The sequence below is a fragment of the Pristiophorus japonicus genome, chromosome 2 (genome assembly GCF_044704955.1).
Source record: "Pristiophorus japonicus isolate sPriJap1 chromosome 2, sPriJap1.hap1, whole genome shotgun sequence".
Lineage (NCBI taxonomy): Eukaryota > Metazoa > Chordata > Chondrichthyes > Pristiophoridae > Pristiophorus > Pristiophorus japonicus.
The window spans coordinates 275131638-275150145 of record NC_091978.1 but is presented as its reverse complement, the minus strand read 5'-3'; the positions used below and the strand labels follow the sequence as shown (position 1 = coordinate 275150145).

General features: G+C 41.8%; 1 protein-coding gene across 5 annotated transcripts in view; it reads right to left on the bottom strand.

Moving 5' to 3' along the window:
- LOC139246299 (protein transport protein Sec24B-like) overlaps positions 1-18508 on the bottom strand; it is a 150440-nt gene that overhangs the window by 72518 nt on the left and 59414 nt on the right. For all 5 annotated transcript variants that reach the window (XM_070871402.1, XM_070871401.1, XM_070871406.1 and 2 more), the window contains 4 exons: positions 15515-15699; positions 10914-11095; positions 7250-7352; positions 4278-4404 (listed from right to left, as the gene is read on the bottom strand). In XM_070871402.1, coding sequence (XP_070727503.1) covers positions 4278-4404; positions 7250-7352; positions 10914-11095; positions 15515-15699 — 597 coding nt within the window. The remainder of the gene's footprint in view (positions 1-4277; positions 4405-7249; positions 7353-10913; positions 11096-15514; positions 15700-18508) is intronic.

Genomic DNA, 18508 nt, shown 5'->3' with positions numbered 1-18508 from the left:
GGGCAGGGTCCCGCCACCGTAGAGCTGTTCGGGCGTGATCCCGCTGCTGTGGAGCTGTTCGGGCGGGATTGTACGTGGTTTCCCTTCGGTGTTTTCGACGCTTCCCCACTTTACAATAGTTCTAGAACTGGGAGTCATTACTGTACTGAACAGATGAATGAGTCAGGGACAAATACCTTGGTCTCAACCAGCAATTCTTTTATTAAAGTTAAAGCACACACCTGCACCCAGTAAAACACACACACCCTGGTGTGTAAAACAAACAAAACACAGTACAACACTCAGTTTAGCCCATCTAAACAGGCCCCTATCGCGAAGAACCCACGTCAAAAACCTCCCCTGAAAATCCCTAAGATTTGGTTGGGAGAACACATGATACCCCCTCACACCGTGGCTATGATCTTAAAAAGATGCGTGTGCAGAGGTGATGCTCACCGATTTGTTGGCTTATTCGCTGCTTCTCCTGATGAAAATGTCTCTTCTGGTTTCCTCTCACCATCCCACACGAAGGGTTCGGTTCTTTGTAGAGGCGAAGCAGCGAGAGCGAGCTGTGGCCACACGGCCTCTTTTATAACCCCAGTTTGTTTGCCTTTTCAGACCGAATAAAGTTTGTTCTTGTTCCGAAGCTTCCCGTTTGTGTGTCGTCTTCTGGTCCAATAAAGTTTTTTCCTTTGTTTCGAGGCTTCCTATTTTGCCAGTGATGGGTTTTTGCTTCCGACCGGTCTGGGCTTAATGGCTTTCTATTGTTCTGGTATCTCATCCAGGTAATGGCTCGATCACTGATCAGTTCATCTGATCTACCTTTGACGAGTTCACATTGCTTAACAACGGACCCAACATTTGCCCATCACCTGCGATGAATTGCCTTATCTTGGCCATTGTCTTCCCAGACCACACTTGCCCATCATTCCAAGTCCAAAATGGAGAAGTACCTAGGCCCCTCCCACAAACAGGCTTTCAGTTTTTTTCTGCAGTGAGAAAATTAAAACGCAATGTCCAGATAATGTCCAACAAATCCTTAGGGAGCCGATGCTTACAGGATCCTGCTACCAGATGTTCGGACGGGGCCCCGCTGTCAAGGTGGTGTCCGGACAGTCCCCACCGAGGTGGAGCTGTTTGGGCGGTCCCCGCCGCCAAGGAAATGTTTGAGCCTGCGGGCCCCGTCGCAGAGGTAGTGTTGGGGCGGACCGGTGAGGAGGCCCCGAGGTAAGGGCAGCGGCGGCGAGCAGTGGCAGGGTAAGGGCAGCGGCGGCAAGGTGAGGCCCGAGGTCGGGCAGCAGCAGGGACCCGAGGCAAGGGCAGCAGCGGCGAGCGGGGCGAGGCGAGTGGAGGCAAGGCCCGAGGTTGGGCAGCGGCGGTGCCCCGAGGTCGGCAGGGTCCAGATTCCAGAACATTTTACGGATTCCGGGATGACCCTGTTACCAATCCGTCCGGAGTCCGGATTCTGGAGCTCTGGATTTTGGACGCTGCACCTGTATATCTTTAGAGTAAAAATTCCATTATCTTTCCTACCAAGAACTTTAAGCTAACTGGTCTATGGTTACCTAGACTTGTTCGATCTCCCTTTTAAATATAGAAATAACATTAGCTGGCCACCTGTCCTCTGGTATTATTCCCTTTTATAATTTTTTTTAATGAATATATAATACTGCCTCTGCTAGCTCTTCTCTAGCTTCTTTTAGTATGTGCAGAAGAAATCCATCCAGACTAGCAATTTTATCTTCTCTAAGTTTGACTACTTTATTATCTCCTTTCTATCTTAAATATCATGATATCTTTTTTGATCTCTTTTCATGTCATGCCCCTGTTGAAAACTGAGGCAAAGTAAATGTTCAATATTTCTGCTATTCTGCTGTCATTACCTGTGAGTTTATCCTGTGCATCCGTCTGGCCCTTTCCTGATTTTCCTTTTGTAATTTCTGTGTCTGTAGAATGCTTTACTTTTTCTTCACATCTTTTGTTAATTTTATTTCATAATTCCTTTTTGCCTTCCTAATTATTTTTTTTTTTACTTCTTTCCGAAACTCTTAATATTCCCTTTTGTCATGCTCTCCTTTATTATCTATCAACTTGGTCTATGCCTTTTTCCTTAGTTTCAATTTTGCACTTATCACTTTATTCTTCCATGGCATTTCATTATTGGTTAATTTGTTCTTTTCTTTTTCAGTATATATTTCTCATTGATTCTATTGATCACCTTTTAAAATTTTTCCCACTGCTGTTCTATCTGTTTGTCAATATATTTTTCTAGTTTATATTTCCTAGTTCCATTCTCATTCCCTCAAAATTAGCTTTATTCTAATTTGGTTTTGTCTTACTTATGTGTCTTTCCAATCATTACCTTAAACCTCATTATATTGTGATCTCTATTGTCTAGATGTTCTCTTCTATATACTTCTATTATTTGCTCTGATTCATTTCCCATTATTAAATCCAGCAGTGATTCCTCTCTTGTTGGGCTTCGTACGTACTGGGTAAGAAAGGAGTGCGATACACATTGTAAAATCTCCATTCCCTTTTCGCCTTTCCCTAACTCTTCTTCCCACTTTATTTGGAGATGGTTAAAATCTCCCACAATTATTATTCTATTTCTTTTATTCAATTAGTAGATTTGCTTACATATTTATTCCCTTGCACTATTAGGGGGTCCGTAGAATAGCCCTATTAGCATGGTCGATCCCGTCTTATCCTTTATCTCAATCAATATGGATTCAGTTTCTATCTTAATGTTAATTATGTCCTTTCCTTTCTACTGCCATTGTTATTTCTAATTAGTGCAACTACCCCACCTCCCCTTCTTTCTTCCCTATCCAATGCTAAATATGTTATAACCTGCAATATTTAACTGCGGTAATTTTAACCCCCAAAACAGGTGGGTGGGATGTTAAACTATAAAAGCCACAAACCCGAACCCAACCCACCTCAAATCTGACCATGTCTGGTTTTAACAGAGGCGACACCGGGTCAGGCGACCAACACACTCCCAGGGTTGCTCATTTAAATATTTAATGAGGCTGCGTGCCTCAGATTTTCTCTCTCTTCCGACTTTAACACTGGTTTCCCAGGCCTCGGGAAACCCAGCACCTAAAGAAAGATGAGGACTGCTTCATGGAAGAGGCAAATGCTTTTCCAGCACTGTTTGTGGGCCAGGAGGATGAGGAGCAGGTGTGCTTCCTTCCAGCCTCCCCAAGCAAACCTGTTTCCCACTTCATGCGATCAGATACTCCCTCCCCCTGCAATCACGGACACCCTGTCTTTCCCTCTGATCTCTTCCTGAGACCCCTATCTTTGCCCCGTATCTCTCTTCAACTTGCTATCAGCCCCCCCAACCCTCCAAACAAGGTTGTACCCACCTGTACTCCCTCGTGATTTCCATCCCGAGCAGCAGGAAGCCCACCTGCTTCTGGGCTGCAGCCTCTTCTGCAGCGTTCTCCGCCCAACAGGGAGCCAAGCTCGTCAATCAGGCTGGTTTTTGGGCAGGAACCCATGGCATTCGGGGAAAACCAGATTTCCGGGTGATCAGAACTCCTCCCTCCCGTTTGGAAATTCTGGCTCATCTTGCTAGTTGAAAGTTTGATCCACAGCTCTATTTATCCTTTCCGCTAGGACTCTGGTCCCATTCCGAATCAGGTGGAGCCAGTCCCAGCGGTACAGCTCCTGCCTATCCCAGTACTGGTGCCAGCGTCTCATGAAATGGAACCCCTCTTTCCCCATCACTTTTTCAGCCATGCATTCACTTTTCTGATCTGCTTATCCCTATGCCAATTACCATGTAGATTACCACCCATAAGGTCGTTCTTTTCAATTTAGTTCCGAGCTACTGATACTTCCTTACCAGGATCGCCTATAAAAATAAACTTACTTTAAACATCGTCAAGAATTTGAAATGCAGTTGATTTAAAAAAAAACTTGTGTACTATGACTGGAGGCAGGCAAAGGATCACACACCAAACCAAAATCAGCCATGATCTTATTGAATGACGGAGCAGGCTCGAGGGGCCAAATGGGCTACTCCTGCTCCTATTTCTTATGTTCTTAAAACTAGGCAGACAAATAGACTCCATTTTTGTCAGTGAGTGAGATAGGTTTACTCCTTTTGTGGCATGTGGAGGATGTGGAATGAAAATGCCACAAATGTTCTCAATGTATCCCTCGAGTAGTTTAACAGCCCTAAAAACATTAATTATAAAATTGAACTTTATCTTCACAGGCACAACAACTTAAATTTTTCATATGTTAAGACACCAAACCAAGTTGAGTAACATTTGCTAACTTACCATCATTGACTCGATAACACAGATTGCATTTCCACCTCCTTTGATCAAGGAAGGATACAAATGGATTAATGTAAGTTCTGCAGGATCGGCATCTGACAATGGTGCTGGACGTAATCACAGGCAAATGCTAAATCGGCAATGAAATCAATCATTAGTATTGAGCAAATAATTTAGCTTTTTTCATCAATAAAATGCAAATTTTGATAATAACTGAAATGTAAACGGTAAGGTGCAATTCCATACGCTAGACAAGGCGAATAAAACATTAACAGTAGTTAAAATATCTCCAGAGGGATTTTATGTGAAGAAATTCATGCACAAGCAGGTTTGGTTGCTGACTTGTCTGTTGAACCCTTTAGCCACAATATTGCTCTCAGTGGGTGGCAGTGGTTTAACCAACAATTTTAATGCTGATTTATCAACTTGTGCAAAGCCCTAATTAGTCCCTTTGGCAGAAGTAAATCAATAAAAAATGTTAATGTTCACTGAATGGACTTCAAACACTGCAGTGTTCCTTACTTATCACCTGAATATTAAGAAGCAGTGGCTAAAAATCTTAATTGAACCTGCAAATGTGGCTGGTGGAGGTGCATGTTTCAAATTATTTAGATAACTTCTAGTCTGAAAAAGCATTAAAAAAAGGACGCGTTTAGCCAAAATGGTCAACATGCTCCATCCTTTGTTTCTGATTGGTCCCGTTGGAGGATAAGCCACACCCTGAAGTTTCACAGGAATGTGTAACTGGAACTGCCCAAACCAAGGTCTCACTGACTTTGCAAATTGTAACTCGATCCACTTTGACTTCCTGAAGCGACAGAGGACAGAGCTCCCCAGAAGACAGCAAGGGCCAGCCAAAGTGCCTTACCCCAGTCCAAATACATCCCTCCCCCAGCCAAAGTACTTTACCACAGTTCAAGTACATGCCTCCCCCAGCCGAAGAGCCTTACCCCAGTCCAAGTGAATGCCTTCCCCAACCGAAGTGCCTTACCCCAAGTCCAAGTAACATCCCTCCCCCAGCCGAAGAGCCTTACCCCAGTCCAAGTACATCCCTCCCACAGCCGAAGTGCCTTACCCCAGCGCAAGTGCATGCCTCCCCCAGCCGAAGTGCCTTACCCCAGCGCAAGTGCATCCTCCACCATAGATGGGGCAGGCATTGTGTACAAATTAACAGGTTTATTGGGTATGACAGTGGTCTGACATCTGGATATCATCCACTCCAACAATGTCCCTTGTAGGGGGTTGGAAGAATGTGATCCGTCTTCCCCGAGTTGCCTCTCTCCCGTCCGACCCCTTTCCCCCAACCCCCAGCATCTCTCTCTCCCTCCCTCCAGCCTCTCTCTCTCTCCCTCCCTCCAGCCTCTCTCGCTGTCTCTCTCTCTCCCTCTCTCCAGCCTCTCTCTCTCTCTCCCTCTCTCCAGCCTCTCTCTCTCTCTCCCCAGCCTTTCTCTCTCTCCCCCTCCAGCCTCTCCCTCACCCCTCTCTCTCCCTCCAGCCCCTCTTGCGCTCTCTCTCTCTCTTTCCAGCCTCTCTCTCTCTCTCCCCAGCCTTTCTCTCTCTCCCCCTCCAGCCTCTCCCTCACCCCTCTCTCTCCCTCCAGCCCCTCTTGCGCTCTCTCTCTCTCTCTCTCCAGCCTCTCTCGCTCTCTCCCTCCAGCCCCTCTTGCGCTCTCTCTCTCTCTCCAGCCTCTTCCCCACCCCCCTCCCCTCCCCCAGCCTCTCTCTCTCCCCCCGCCGCCATCGGCTCCCTCCCGCCTCAGCCGGCCGGGGGGAGAGAAGAGAATCGGGAGCCTCAGGTCCTGCTTCTGGCACCACGCACATGGAATTATTCTCCGGGAGGGGAGTGGAGCTTGACAGGGGGCGGGGCTTGTCACCTGTTGGTCAAAAAAGTGCAGTACGGGCAGTGGTGGTGGTGGTTGGGGGCGGGGCTTGATGCCAGCTGTCTGTCAAGAAAAGTGTAGAACCTATGCAAATATTTAGTTCCTTCAAAAAAACTGCAAAATGTCTGCTTGAACTTTCACTTTGGGATGCCACTTCTGCATTACATTCTGGCTCTCCAAGTAAGGAAAATTTAGATTAGTGCTACAAGAGGCAGAACTGCCCTAGCTCAAGGCAAACAAAAACAATATGCAGCAGTTAAAAAGTCACACTTATGCTAAAAGGGATTGTAATGCTCCACCTCCTTTAATGCTGAGCGGAGGATTAAAAAGGACAGAGAAAATCCGAGGAAAAACTTTAAATAAATGCTAGCACTCAAATTTAAATTTCAATCATTGGGGAGAAAAAATAACCATAAAAATGCAGAAAAAATATAAGACTGGTGACAGAAAGTGAAATGCACAAAAACACTACAATTACATAACAAGATGGGAGCATTAAGTTTCTGCCTTGCACGATGAGCTCCTATCACCATTAGGGTGCGTTTCCGTCTATTAAAATGGCTATAGAAATTCAGAAAGTATTATTCATCTGTAACAGAAAAGAGAAAAGGACCTGGCTTACTGACTTTACCTCCAGTGGTAGAGACACTAAGAAAAGAGGTCATCTTAGCCAGTGGGTCAGGAGTTCTACCATCCACTCCATTTTTGACTAACCTGGTAAGCAGTAGCTCACTGCTCCTCACTATTACATAATGAAGATAAAAAAATCTAAATGCAATGTAGGCTTATGTAATATCGCTTTTAATGCAAGTGTTTAACCAAATATGGACATTTTCCTTACAGGCACTTCTCCAAAATCATTTCATAATTTCCATTCTTCTACTTTCTAACATTCTTGTACGTTGCGGAACGAAGGTCAGTATGGCCTGTTGGCAGCTCTGGCCACAATAAGGGGCAATATGGGTTGAAGAGGTCATTACTAGCAGCAGTTCTGTATTGAAGATTTTGAGTACCAATATGGACTTACAGTTGCGCCAAGAGAGATAGTATGGGGTGAAGAGCACCATTATACAAATCAAATAAAAAAGTTGATTACCGTCAGGTCTCTGAAGGGATGGAGTAATAATCCAAGAGGAAGTTTTGCTTTGTTCAGCAAAGCCTGGGTCTGAGGGATATTCATCAGAGTGCACCGGAATAAGCTGAGATAAAAGGAACAGCATCAAAATAATCAAATCAGGAATTCCCCTATTATAGAATAAATCCTAGGGTAAAATATTTTACTCATTCTACTCAATATGCTGCTTCTAGTGATGACTTTTTTTTTAGTATTGCATATGCTATGCAAACAGGGTAGGTTTATTTACTCTTGTGCCTCAACACATGCCTGTAATTGAGAGGGTAGAATTGGCTATGGGGTAAATTTTGGCAAATTTTACATCGGCCATTTCTCATTGGCTATACATAAAGATTCAGCATCATATACTTTCTTTGTGCTCCTCAAAGTGAGGAATGTTAGTGCAGGAGAATGGAACACTTTCCAGTGAGCTGCTCATGTCAGCATTAGTACAATTAGATTCAGCATAAAGATCATTCTCTTCTGCTGCAACCCCAGCAGCACACTTCTGAATGCACCAGTGCAACGTTTTTCATTCATCACACTAGCCTTCCCTGTGCTCTTGTTGAGTATGGTTGCCAATTAAGTGCAGTTTTATGGTGTGGTACCCTACAAATCGAGAGCTGAGTCAAAGCTGCCCAGACTCATTTCTTGTAAGGCCTTTAAAAAGCCAACAGATATAAAAGATACCTTAAAAAAACAACTTTCATTTATATAGTGCCTTTAACATATCCCAGGGCATTTAACAGGAGCATATAAAACCAAATTTGACACCGAGCCACATAAGGAGATATTAGGACAGATGAAAGAGGTAGGTTTGAAGAAGCATCTTAAAGGAGGAAAAAGAGGTGGAGAGAGGGAGCGGTTTAGAGAAGGAATTTTAGAGTTTAGGGCCTTGGCACCTGAAGGCACCGCCACCAATGCTGGAGCGACTGAAATCAGGGATGCTCAAGAAGCTAGAATTAGAGGAATGCTGATATCTTAATATAGAAACATAGAAAATAAGTGCAAGAGTAGGCCATTCGGCCCTTCGAGCCTGCACCGCCATTCAATGAGTTCATGGCTGAATATGTAACCTCAGTACCCCATTCCTGCTTTCTCGCCATACCCTTGATCCCCCTAGTAGTAAGGATACATCTAACTCCTTTTTGAATATATTTAGTGAATTGACTTCAACAACTTTCTGTGGTAGAGAATTCCACAGGTTCACCACTCTCTGGGTGAAGAAGTTTCTCCTCATCTCGGTCCTAAATGGCTTACCCCTTATCCTTAGACTCAGACCCCTGATTCTGGACTTCCCCAACATTAATAAGAACATAAGAACATAAGAATTAGGAACAGGAGTAGGCCATCTAGCCCCTTGAGCCTGCTCCGCCACTCAACAAGATCACGGCTGATCTGGCCGTGGACTCAGCTCCACTTACCCGCCCGCTCCCCATAACCCTTAATTCCCTTATTGGTTAAAAATCTTGGAGGATTGTGGGGAATGTAGGAGATTACAGAGTTAGGGAGGAGCGAGGCCATGGTGGGATTTGAAAACAAGGATGAGAATTTTAAAATCGAGGGGTTGCTTAACTGGGAGCCAACATAGATCAGCGAGCACAGGGGTGATGGGTGAGCAGAACTTGGTGCGAGTTAGGACATGGGCAGCTGAGTTTTGGATGACCTTAAGGTTATGGAGGGTAGAACGTGGAAGGCTGGCCAGGAATGGGGGTTTCAGTAGCAGATGATCTGAGGCAGGGAAACATAGAAAGTAGGTGCAGGAGTAGCCATTCGAGCCTGCACCACCATTCAATATAATCATGGCTGGAGTTGGGCGATGTTACGGAGGTGGAAGCAGGCAGTTTTAGTTATGGTGCAGATATGTGATCAGAAGCTCGTCTAAGGGTCAAATATAACCCAAGATTGCGAACAGTCCGGTTCAGTCTCAGACAGTTGCGAGAGAGAGGGATGGAGTCGGTGGCCAGGGAACAAAGTTTGTGGCAGGGACCAAAGACAATGGCTTTGTCTTCCCAATATTTAGTTGGAAGAAATTTCTGCTCCTCGAGTACTGGATGTCGAACAAGCAGTTTGACAATTTAGATACAGTGGAGGGATCGAGAGAGGTGGTGATGAGGTATAGATGGGTGTCGCCTGCGTACATGTGGAAATTGATGCTGTGCTTTCGGATGTTGTCGCCGAGCGGCAGCATGTAGATGAGAAATAAGAGGGGTTCAACGATAGATCCTTGGGGGACAGAGGTAATAATGCAGGAGTGGGAAGAGAAGCTATTGCAGGTGATTCTCTGGCTACGATTAGATAGATTAGAATGGAACCAGGCGAGTGCAGTCCCACCCAGCTGGACGATAGTTGAGAGGTGTTGGAGGAGGATGGTGTGGTCAACTGTGTCAAAGGCTGCAGACAGGTCAAGAAGAACGAGGAGGAAATAGTTTACCATGGTCCCATAAGATTTCATTTGTGATTTTGAGGAGAGCCGTTTCAGTGCTATGGCAGGGGCGGAAACCTGATTGGAGGGATTCAAACACGGAGTTCTGAGAAAGATTGCCACAGATTCAAATCCAGTTCCCAGAGCTGAAGATCAAAATCCAACCCAGAAAGGATGAGTTCAACGCACTAGGTCCAGAATTGGTCAAGAGATGTTGTAATGACTCCGGTTCAAAGACATTTATTTATCAGCAATTTGAAGATTTAGGATGTGCTAGACAAGGATGTGCTGTTACCAATGATGGGATAAAAAGAATTATTTAATGTAGCCCATAACCTGAAATACTGAGGATGTGTGTGCTCATGCACGGTATCAATTTTTTAAAAGGATGATCTTTTCATATGATCGTGACAAAATCCCATCTGAGCTTGGAGTTTGAACGAATAAGGAAAGATTTTTTTCCTTTCAAAGAAAATATTACATTTCTAAGTTTATAGTTTTGAATGATATCCTCTAAGCCTAAATGATAATCTAGTCTTGCCTAAAGGTCTTTGCAGAGCTCAGAAATCTTATACGTTAAAAGCAATCCATTCGTTTGTAGTAATCATTTAATCCTTAAGTGCCAGTAATTGCACTTACTGAGTCAAACATATTGAATTGCCATTCTCAAAATGTGCAGTATGGCAAAAATACTGGTCGTCATTGATGAGTTTGAGAGTTCTGCATCTTCAGGTTCCGTTGGAAAGTGGAATGAATAATACCAAGCACCACAATTGCAAACAATTTTACCTTTGGAATACCACAATTCTCATCGCCTCCTTTACTCTCATGCTTTCTTTATTATTCTGAGCTTTGCAAAGGGTGAACTTGTACACAAATGTAAACATCCACAGCTGGAATTACAAAACTTGAAAATATAATCACACATCATAAATTGGTGTTATGTCACACCCACATGAAGATTTTTATGGCCTAAAAACCTGGGAATGCAACTTCAACAATAGTACAATTACAATGTTTCCAGCTAATGAAGAGTATAACCAATATACTGGATCTTATAATGGCAAAAAAAACCCAATTATTTTAGTGTGGGGAAGGACATAAAATACAACAACTGTATCCCCAGAGAATGTAGTGTTGATCAGAGTTAAGGTACAAATGCTGGTGCAAACATGCTTTACTTGTAAGAACACAGAAGGCCATAGGTAATAAATTACTTACTCTGGGCTGCAGTTAAGCTTTTGCAGTTCTGGACTTAAATTGGATTGAGGGCTCTGGATTGGAACAGGTGGAAGAATATTCCGTTCTTGAAGCAGACTGACTTGCTTCAGAGCTTCGGCCTGCCGGTTCTGAAATGTTAGCCCCTCCATGGCTGACGACAGCTGATTGACACTGGAAAAAGGCTGCAATTAGAAAAAAGTAAAGATTCGCATTTGGTTTTACATTTTGAACTTCAGCATTCCTTTTATTATTTAAGCTAAAAAATTATGTAAAAAAATATTTAATGGTACATAAGTTCTTTAATATTAATTAATTTTACCATTATTGAAATATTTAATATACTTATTGAAAAACCTGTTGAAATATCTAAATGCCCAAAGACATTAAGATTGCCAGTTTGAAGCAGATGCTGCAGTTACAATCTAAAACAACTGCATAGTAAATGAATTGGAACCAAACTTAATGTCTATCTGCAAGCAACTGCGACTTTGCAAGTAATTTTCAAAATAAATTCAGGTCACTAAAAAATTAGTATACAGAATATTCCATTGAAACAACTAGTTTCAAATAATATTAGATTTAATCTTGATATAATGATTAACCATGCCAGATTTGTTCTTCTGATAAAGGTCAGCAAGCCAGATTCAAGCAGATTACTTAAAAAAATGACCCAGATTTTCAAAGCTTTTACGAGCAAAACAAATTAAGTTGCAACATCCAAGTACAGTGTACCATTAAAATGCATGTCCAGTCTAGTTGTGACAAAAGCATGAGCACGATATCAAACTCCTTTTTCAAGAGGGGAGAAGAACTTATTAGAATGCAAATCTGATGCATCTCCACGGACAAGACAATCTTCAAACCAAATGTTTCAATAAGAGATAGACCAAGTAAGATACACCAACTTTTTGTGTCCTAAAGCTGTTTAATAGAAGAAACAGCTGTAATATATAAATATAAAGTATTTCACACTGTTGTGTAACTTGAGACAGTTCCAGCAATTGCCTCTGTTATCTATCAGTATATTGAGAAATTCAGCCAAGTCAATAACCAAGAGCCCATCTCGAAAGCATCACAAAGTGGGCAGGCTCCTCACCACTGCTTTTTTCACTACTGCTAGGAATGTGACTTGGCCATTATTTCTCTCATGGTACCCTCATGATTTGATTATCCATATTCAAAATGCAGTACTTGGATTAACCAGCTTTGGTGTCTAGCATTGTTCGGATCCTTCTGTATAGCATAACAATTTTGTGTGAACTGAGCAAGCAGAGCTATAGGATATAGGAAAAAGAAAAAAACAAAAAAAAGAGAAAGAAAAAGAAAGAAAAAGAAAAGAGAAAGAAAAAAGAAAAAGAAAAAAGGGAAAGAAGGAGAAAGAAAAAAAGAAAAAGAGAAAGAAAAAAGCGAAAGAAAAAAGAGAATAAGAGAGAAAGACTTGTATTTATATAGCGCCTTTCACGATCACTGGATATCTCAAAGCGCTTTACAGCCAATGATGTACTTTGTGGCGTGTAGTCACTGTTATATTGGCCAGGACACCGGGGATAACTCCCCTGCTCTTCTTCGAAATAGTGCCGTGGGATCTTTTACGTCCACTTGAGTGAGCAGACGGGGCCTCGGTTTAACGTCTCATCTGAAAGAAGACACCTCCGACAGTGCAGCACTCCCTAAGCACTGCACTGGAGTGTCAGCCTAGATTTATGTGTTCAAGTTCCTGGAGTGGGACTTGTACCCACAACCTTCATGACTCAGAGGCGAGTGTGCTACCCACGAGCCATAGCTGACACTAATCCAAAGTGCACATTACGTAGAATTACATAGAATTTACAGCACAGAAACAAGCCAGTCAGCCCAACAGGTCTATGCCGGTGTTTATGCGCCACACGAGCCTCCTCCTACCTTACGTCATCTCACCCTATTCTTCTATTCCTTTCCCACTTATGTACTTATCGAGCTTCCCCTTAAGTGCATCTGTAACACATTTTCCTGGATCCATTAACTTACAAAATACTGTAGAGTAAGAGACAGGCATATGCAAAATTGAGGGCAAATAACTCATCATAGTCTTCATAAGAAAATATGAAATAGGAGCAGGAGTAGGCCATTTGGTCCATCGAGCGTGCTTGGCCACTCAATATCATGGCTGATCTTCTACCTCAACTCCACTTTCCTGCACTATCCCCATATCCCTTGATTCCCTTAATATCCAAAAATCTATTGATCTCTGTCTTGAATATACTTAATGACTGAGCCTCCACAGCCCTCTGGAGTAGAGAATTCCAAAGATTCACCATCCTCTGAGTGAAGAGAATTATTTCCTCATCTCAGTCCTAAATGGCCGCCCCCTTATTCTGAGATTTGGACCACTGGTTCTAGAATCCCTAGCCAGAGGAAACATCCTCCCTGCATCTACCCTGTCAAGCCTCGTAAGAATTTTGTATGTTTCAATGAGATCACCTCTCATTCTTCTAAACTCTAGAGAATGTAGGCCCAGTCTACTCAATCTCTCCTCATAGGATAATCCCCCCATCCTAGGAATCAGTCTGATGAACCTTTGTTGCACTCCCTCTATGGTAAGTATATCCTTCCTTAGGTAAAGAGACCAAAACTGTACACAATACTCTAGATGTGGTCTCACCAGGGCCCTATATAATTGCAGTTAGGCCTCTTATAATAAAGATCAACATACCATTTGCTTTCTTAATTGCTTGCTGTACTTGCATGTTAACATTCAGTGATTCGTGTACAAGGACACCCAGGGCCCTCTGAACACCAACATTTCCCAATCTCTCATCATTTAAAAAATACTCTGCTTTTCTATTTTTCCTATCAAAGTAGATAACTTCACATTTCTCCACATTATATTCCATTTGCCATGTTCTTGCCCACTCACTTAGCCTGTCTATATCCCCTTGAAGCCTCTTTGCTTACAACTTACATTCCCACCACTTACATCAGAAAACATGGATATATTACATTTGGTCCCCTCATCCAAAGCACTTATCCTTGTGGAAACCCACTAGTTACAGCCCGTCAGCCCGAAAAGGACCTATTTATTCCTATCTCTGTTTTCTATCCGTTAACCAAACCTCAATCGATGCTAGTATATTACACTCAATCCCATGAGCCCTAATTTTGTTTAATAACCTCGTGTGGCACATTAGCGAATGCCTTCTGAAAATCCAAATACACCACATGCACTGGTTCCCCTTTATCTATTCTGCTAATTACAACCTCAAAAAACTCAACAGATGTCAAACATGATTTCCTTTTCATAAATCCATGTTGACTCTGCCCAATACTAATCTAATCTAAGTGCCCTGTTACCAAGTCCTTAATAATAGTTTCTAGCATTTTCCCTACTACTGATGTCAGGCTAACCGGTTTGTAATTCCCCGTTTTCTCTCTCCCGACTTTTTTAAATAGTGGGGTTACATTTGCTACCTTCCAATCTGCGGGAACTATTCTAGAATCTATGGAATTTTGGAAGATTACAACCAATGCATCCACTATATAGCCACCTCTTTCAAAACCCTCGGATGTAGGCCATCAGGTCCTGGGGATTTATCGGCTTTTAGTCCCATTAATTTTTCCAGTATTAATTTTTTTACTAATATTAATTTCTTTCAGTTCCTCATTTTCACTAGACCCTTTGTTCTCCACTATTTCCGGGAGGTTTTTTGCGTCTTCTTCCGTGAAGGCAGAAACAAAGTAGTTGTTTAATTTCTATCATTTCCTTCTTCCCCATTATAGTTTCTCCTGTCTCAGCCTGTAAAGGACCCACAATTATATTTGCTAATCTTTTCCTTTTTACATATCTATAGAAGCTTTTACAGTCTGTTTTTATGTCTCTTGCTAGTTTACTCTCATATTCTATTTTCCCTTTATTTATCAATTTCTTGGTCCTCCTTTGCTTATTTTGAAAATCCTCCCAATCTTCAGGCTTACTGCTCTTTTTGGCAACATTATAAGCCTCTTCCCTTTGATCTAATACTATCTTTAACTTCTCTTGTAAGCCACGGTTGGACCACTTTTCCTGTGATGTTTTTGTACCTTAAAAGAATGTATGTTTGTTGTAAATTATGTATTAATGCTTTAAATGCCAACCATTGCTTGTCTACCATCGTACATTTTAATGTAGTTTCCCAATCTACCTTAGCCAACTTGCCCCTCATACCTACGTAGTTTGCTTTGTTTGGATTTAAGACCCTAGTTTTGGATTGAATTAAATCACTTTCAAACTTAATATAAAATTCTATCATATCATATTATGGTCACTCTTCCCTAAAGGCTTCTTTACTACAAGGTTATTATTTAACCCATTCTCAATGCACCATCTAGATCTAAAATAGCCTGATCCCTAGTTGTTTCCTCAACATACTGATCTAGAATATAATAGTAGGACCCTGCCGTTCCCATAAAAGGTGAGGAAAGATGTCCTCACAAAAATATTTCCCACACTGACAGAACCAACCAAAAATGCAAAAGTTCCCCGCAGCGTATGCTTAGTTTTTTTTTTTTGGGGGGGGGGAGGTTAAGAAGAGGTCACATTGAGATAATTTTCAACTGCATCAGAATACTAAGACAAAAAATCCTACCCGAGTAAACTGCTGAGGTCCGGGAGAATATCCTGGGCCAGTGGGCTGTCTTACAGAATGGGAAGGAGAAGCTACGTTCTGGTAGGCTGGTTGGAGTGTTGGATATGCATAACCAAATGGTTTAGTACTCATCGATGAGCGTGGGTCAGAAGGAGCAGGGACTGTGGTGGCTGAAGATGATGAATCTGCAAAAATTGATACATGGATTTACAACTGCCATAAAATATAAAGAAAGAACTTGCATTTATATAACGCTTTCTTGATTTCGGGACATCCAAAAGTACTTCAACGCCAATTAAGTACTTTTGAAGTATAGTCACTTGTACTATAGCAAAACGCGCCAGCCAATTTGCGCACAGCATGGTCCCACAACAGCAATGCAATAATGATTAGATAATCTAGTTTTAGTGATGTTGGTTGAGCGATAACCAGGGCACCAGAGAGAGGCAGCACATGTGACCAGCTAATAGTGAAAGGTTTCCTGCATTCAGTTATCACACTTAAATTTGCAGAAAATGTGGGGAAGTATGGGCCATAAATGTTTAGTAATAGTAGGTTTGTCATGAATGATTTAGAAAAGGACATAAATAGAACCATTTTAAATTTCACAAATGACATGAAAATGTGCACAGGAGTGAGTAACTTAAATCAATGGGCTTCAGGCTAATCGAGTTAAAGTATCGGTATGGGCCTATGGCAGACATGTTGGAGGTTACTGTGGGCTGTTGATGGGAAGGAGGATGGATGCAAAGAAGAGACTGTAGATCAGATTTGGAGCAAGTTAAGACTTTCTTTTTCTATCTTTGCTGTGCTATATGGAAAATGAAGTGGAGAACTGCAGTCGTGGCTGAAAGGGAGTTGAATTTTGTTTTCCTGCTACCTGATCAGTTACTTTAAAGGTAGAAACAGTGAAACAATCAGAAAATTGGGACATAAACCTATAATGAAAGATCTGATTTTAAAATTAATGGGTGCCTTCTGGGAGCCTGCAAGCAGCCCTTATATAGCTAGATGTACAGGAAAATATTGCCATTCATATGCATGTACGTATAGAACATCTAGTCTCTAACACTCCAAAGTCCAGTTTAATAGGGAAGATTTTCCTAGTTATTTATATTTTTGTCTATTTTTTTGTTCATTAAGGAAGTTGTTTAACAGTATGGCACCTCAATCTGAACTGTTTATTTGGGTAAGTACAATTACTTCACCACCTGTTGTGTAATGTAGTGTGTAGGTGTGCAATGTAGCTTTGTAAAATTTAATTGGTATCGGTTCTGCACAAATGACTAAAGAGACATTTCTCATGTTGCAGACAGAGCCACTCAGACTATCCCAATGATTTATAAGATAATCATAGTTACATGCAGATGTACCAAGTTGAAAATCTATCTGAAATATATCTTCTGTTCTACCGGTATTTCTGTAAACATACATATATCCTTTAATATTACACCTTGAAGGGAAGGGGAGGGAACTGGATTGTGAGGTAAAAAGCATTTTAACAAAGGATTTTCCCACTACTCTCCTGAAGGTGTTGACTTATGCTGCGGGGGTTGGGGAGGAAGTTCCATGGATGACTCAGCCCTCCTGTTTCTTGACCAAGTGGCAATTCTTCATTTGCAAGTCTAGATAGTAAGCATCATGCCATGAAATCCATCACAGTTGAGCCCCAATCGTTGCCTCCTCCAACGTTCATGCATGTGCTCTTGTCAGCAGGGACCATTAAAAAGTGAGAAGAGAGGCAGAGTTTTTTTTCAACTTACCTAGCCCAAAGGTACTGAGACCAATTGCACCACCCCAGCTGAGAGAAATTAATCAGCACAGAGTGGGAATCAAACCTGAACCTTCTGGTCTCTCGGTCCCAGTGCTATACTCGGTAATGTCATTACCCACTAGATTACTGGATAGCCGTTACAACACTGTTCATCCTTTAATATTAAACCTTGCTTAGGGGAACTGGGTAATGAGTGGTTACAACATTGTTTGTTCATTTTTGAGGCTGTGTTCAAATACAGCCCAGAGAGTGGAGATGAAATTCTCTCTCTGCTAGGTGAAAGGGTCCTCCAGGAAACCAAGTTCCCAGTGGATAAAACTGTTCCTAATTCATTACTAATTGATGTCAATTTGACAAGCTCATTCAGAGCGGCCGCAAGAAAGGCTGAAGGATGTAAAAATACAACAGGAGTGCTTTCTAAGATTGGAGGTAACACATATTGCTGGTGCAGAGTAGGAGTTTAACTGCAACTGATTTGGCTAAGTAATAGCACAAGGACTTAATGTGGACACAGGAGAACTGAAATAGAAAGTATTCTATTATCACATCATCAACGTCCACATCATGCCAAGCACAGAAATAGGAAAAAAATACTACATCTTATTCATTATGCCAACAAATGTTCACTTGTTTTCAATTTCCAAATGGGCAACATTACTTTTAGTTTCAGACATCCCCCATCTACATCTTAAAGGAATCAAGACTGAATTGGCAAAATGAAATCCAGAGTTTACAGAAAAACTACAGTGGGAGAGGACGAACACCTTCAATATAACACGCTGGATGACCCAAAAAAGCAAGTCCTTGCGGGGTTCAGGATCAATAATAAAATGAAGGATACTTCTCTAATGGATAGGGGATTTGAAATTAAACAAATATTCACCCTCCACCCCCCTCCCCCCACTGAAGTAAACTGACTCCTCCTCCTTTTAAAGTTACCCTGTGATAATAGAGTTACTGACAGGTTTATTAATATTACAATTTTATTATATTTTTGCTCAAGTTCACTTCATTGCAAAACTGTGGAACACCCTCAGCAGAAGACATAACCTTTCCAAATTGAGCTGATCATTTTTTTGCAAATCCTTAAGCTTGTACATTAAAGTATTGTTGTATTTGTTCAAACATGAACAGATTATAGCCAAATATTTTCAAGTATTGATTGAAAACTTCATTTTATACATTAATTATTTCTTTACATTTTCTATTTAGAGTCAAAT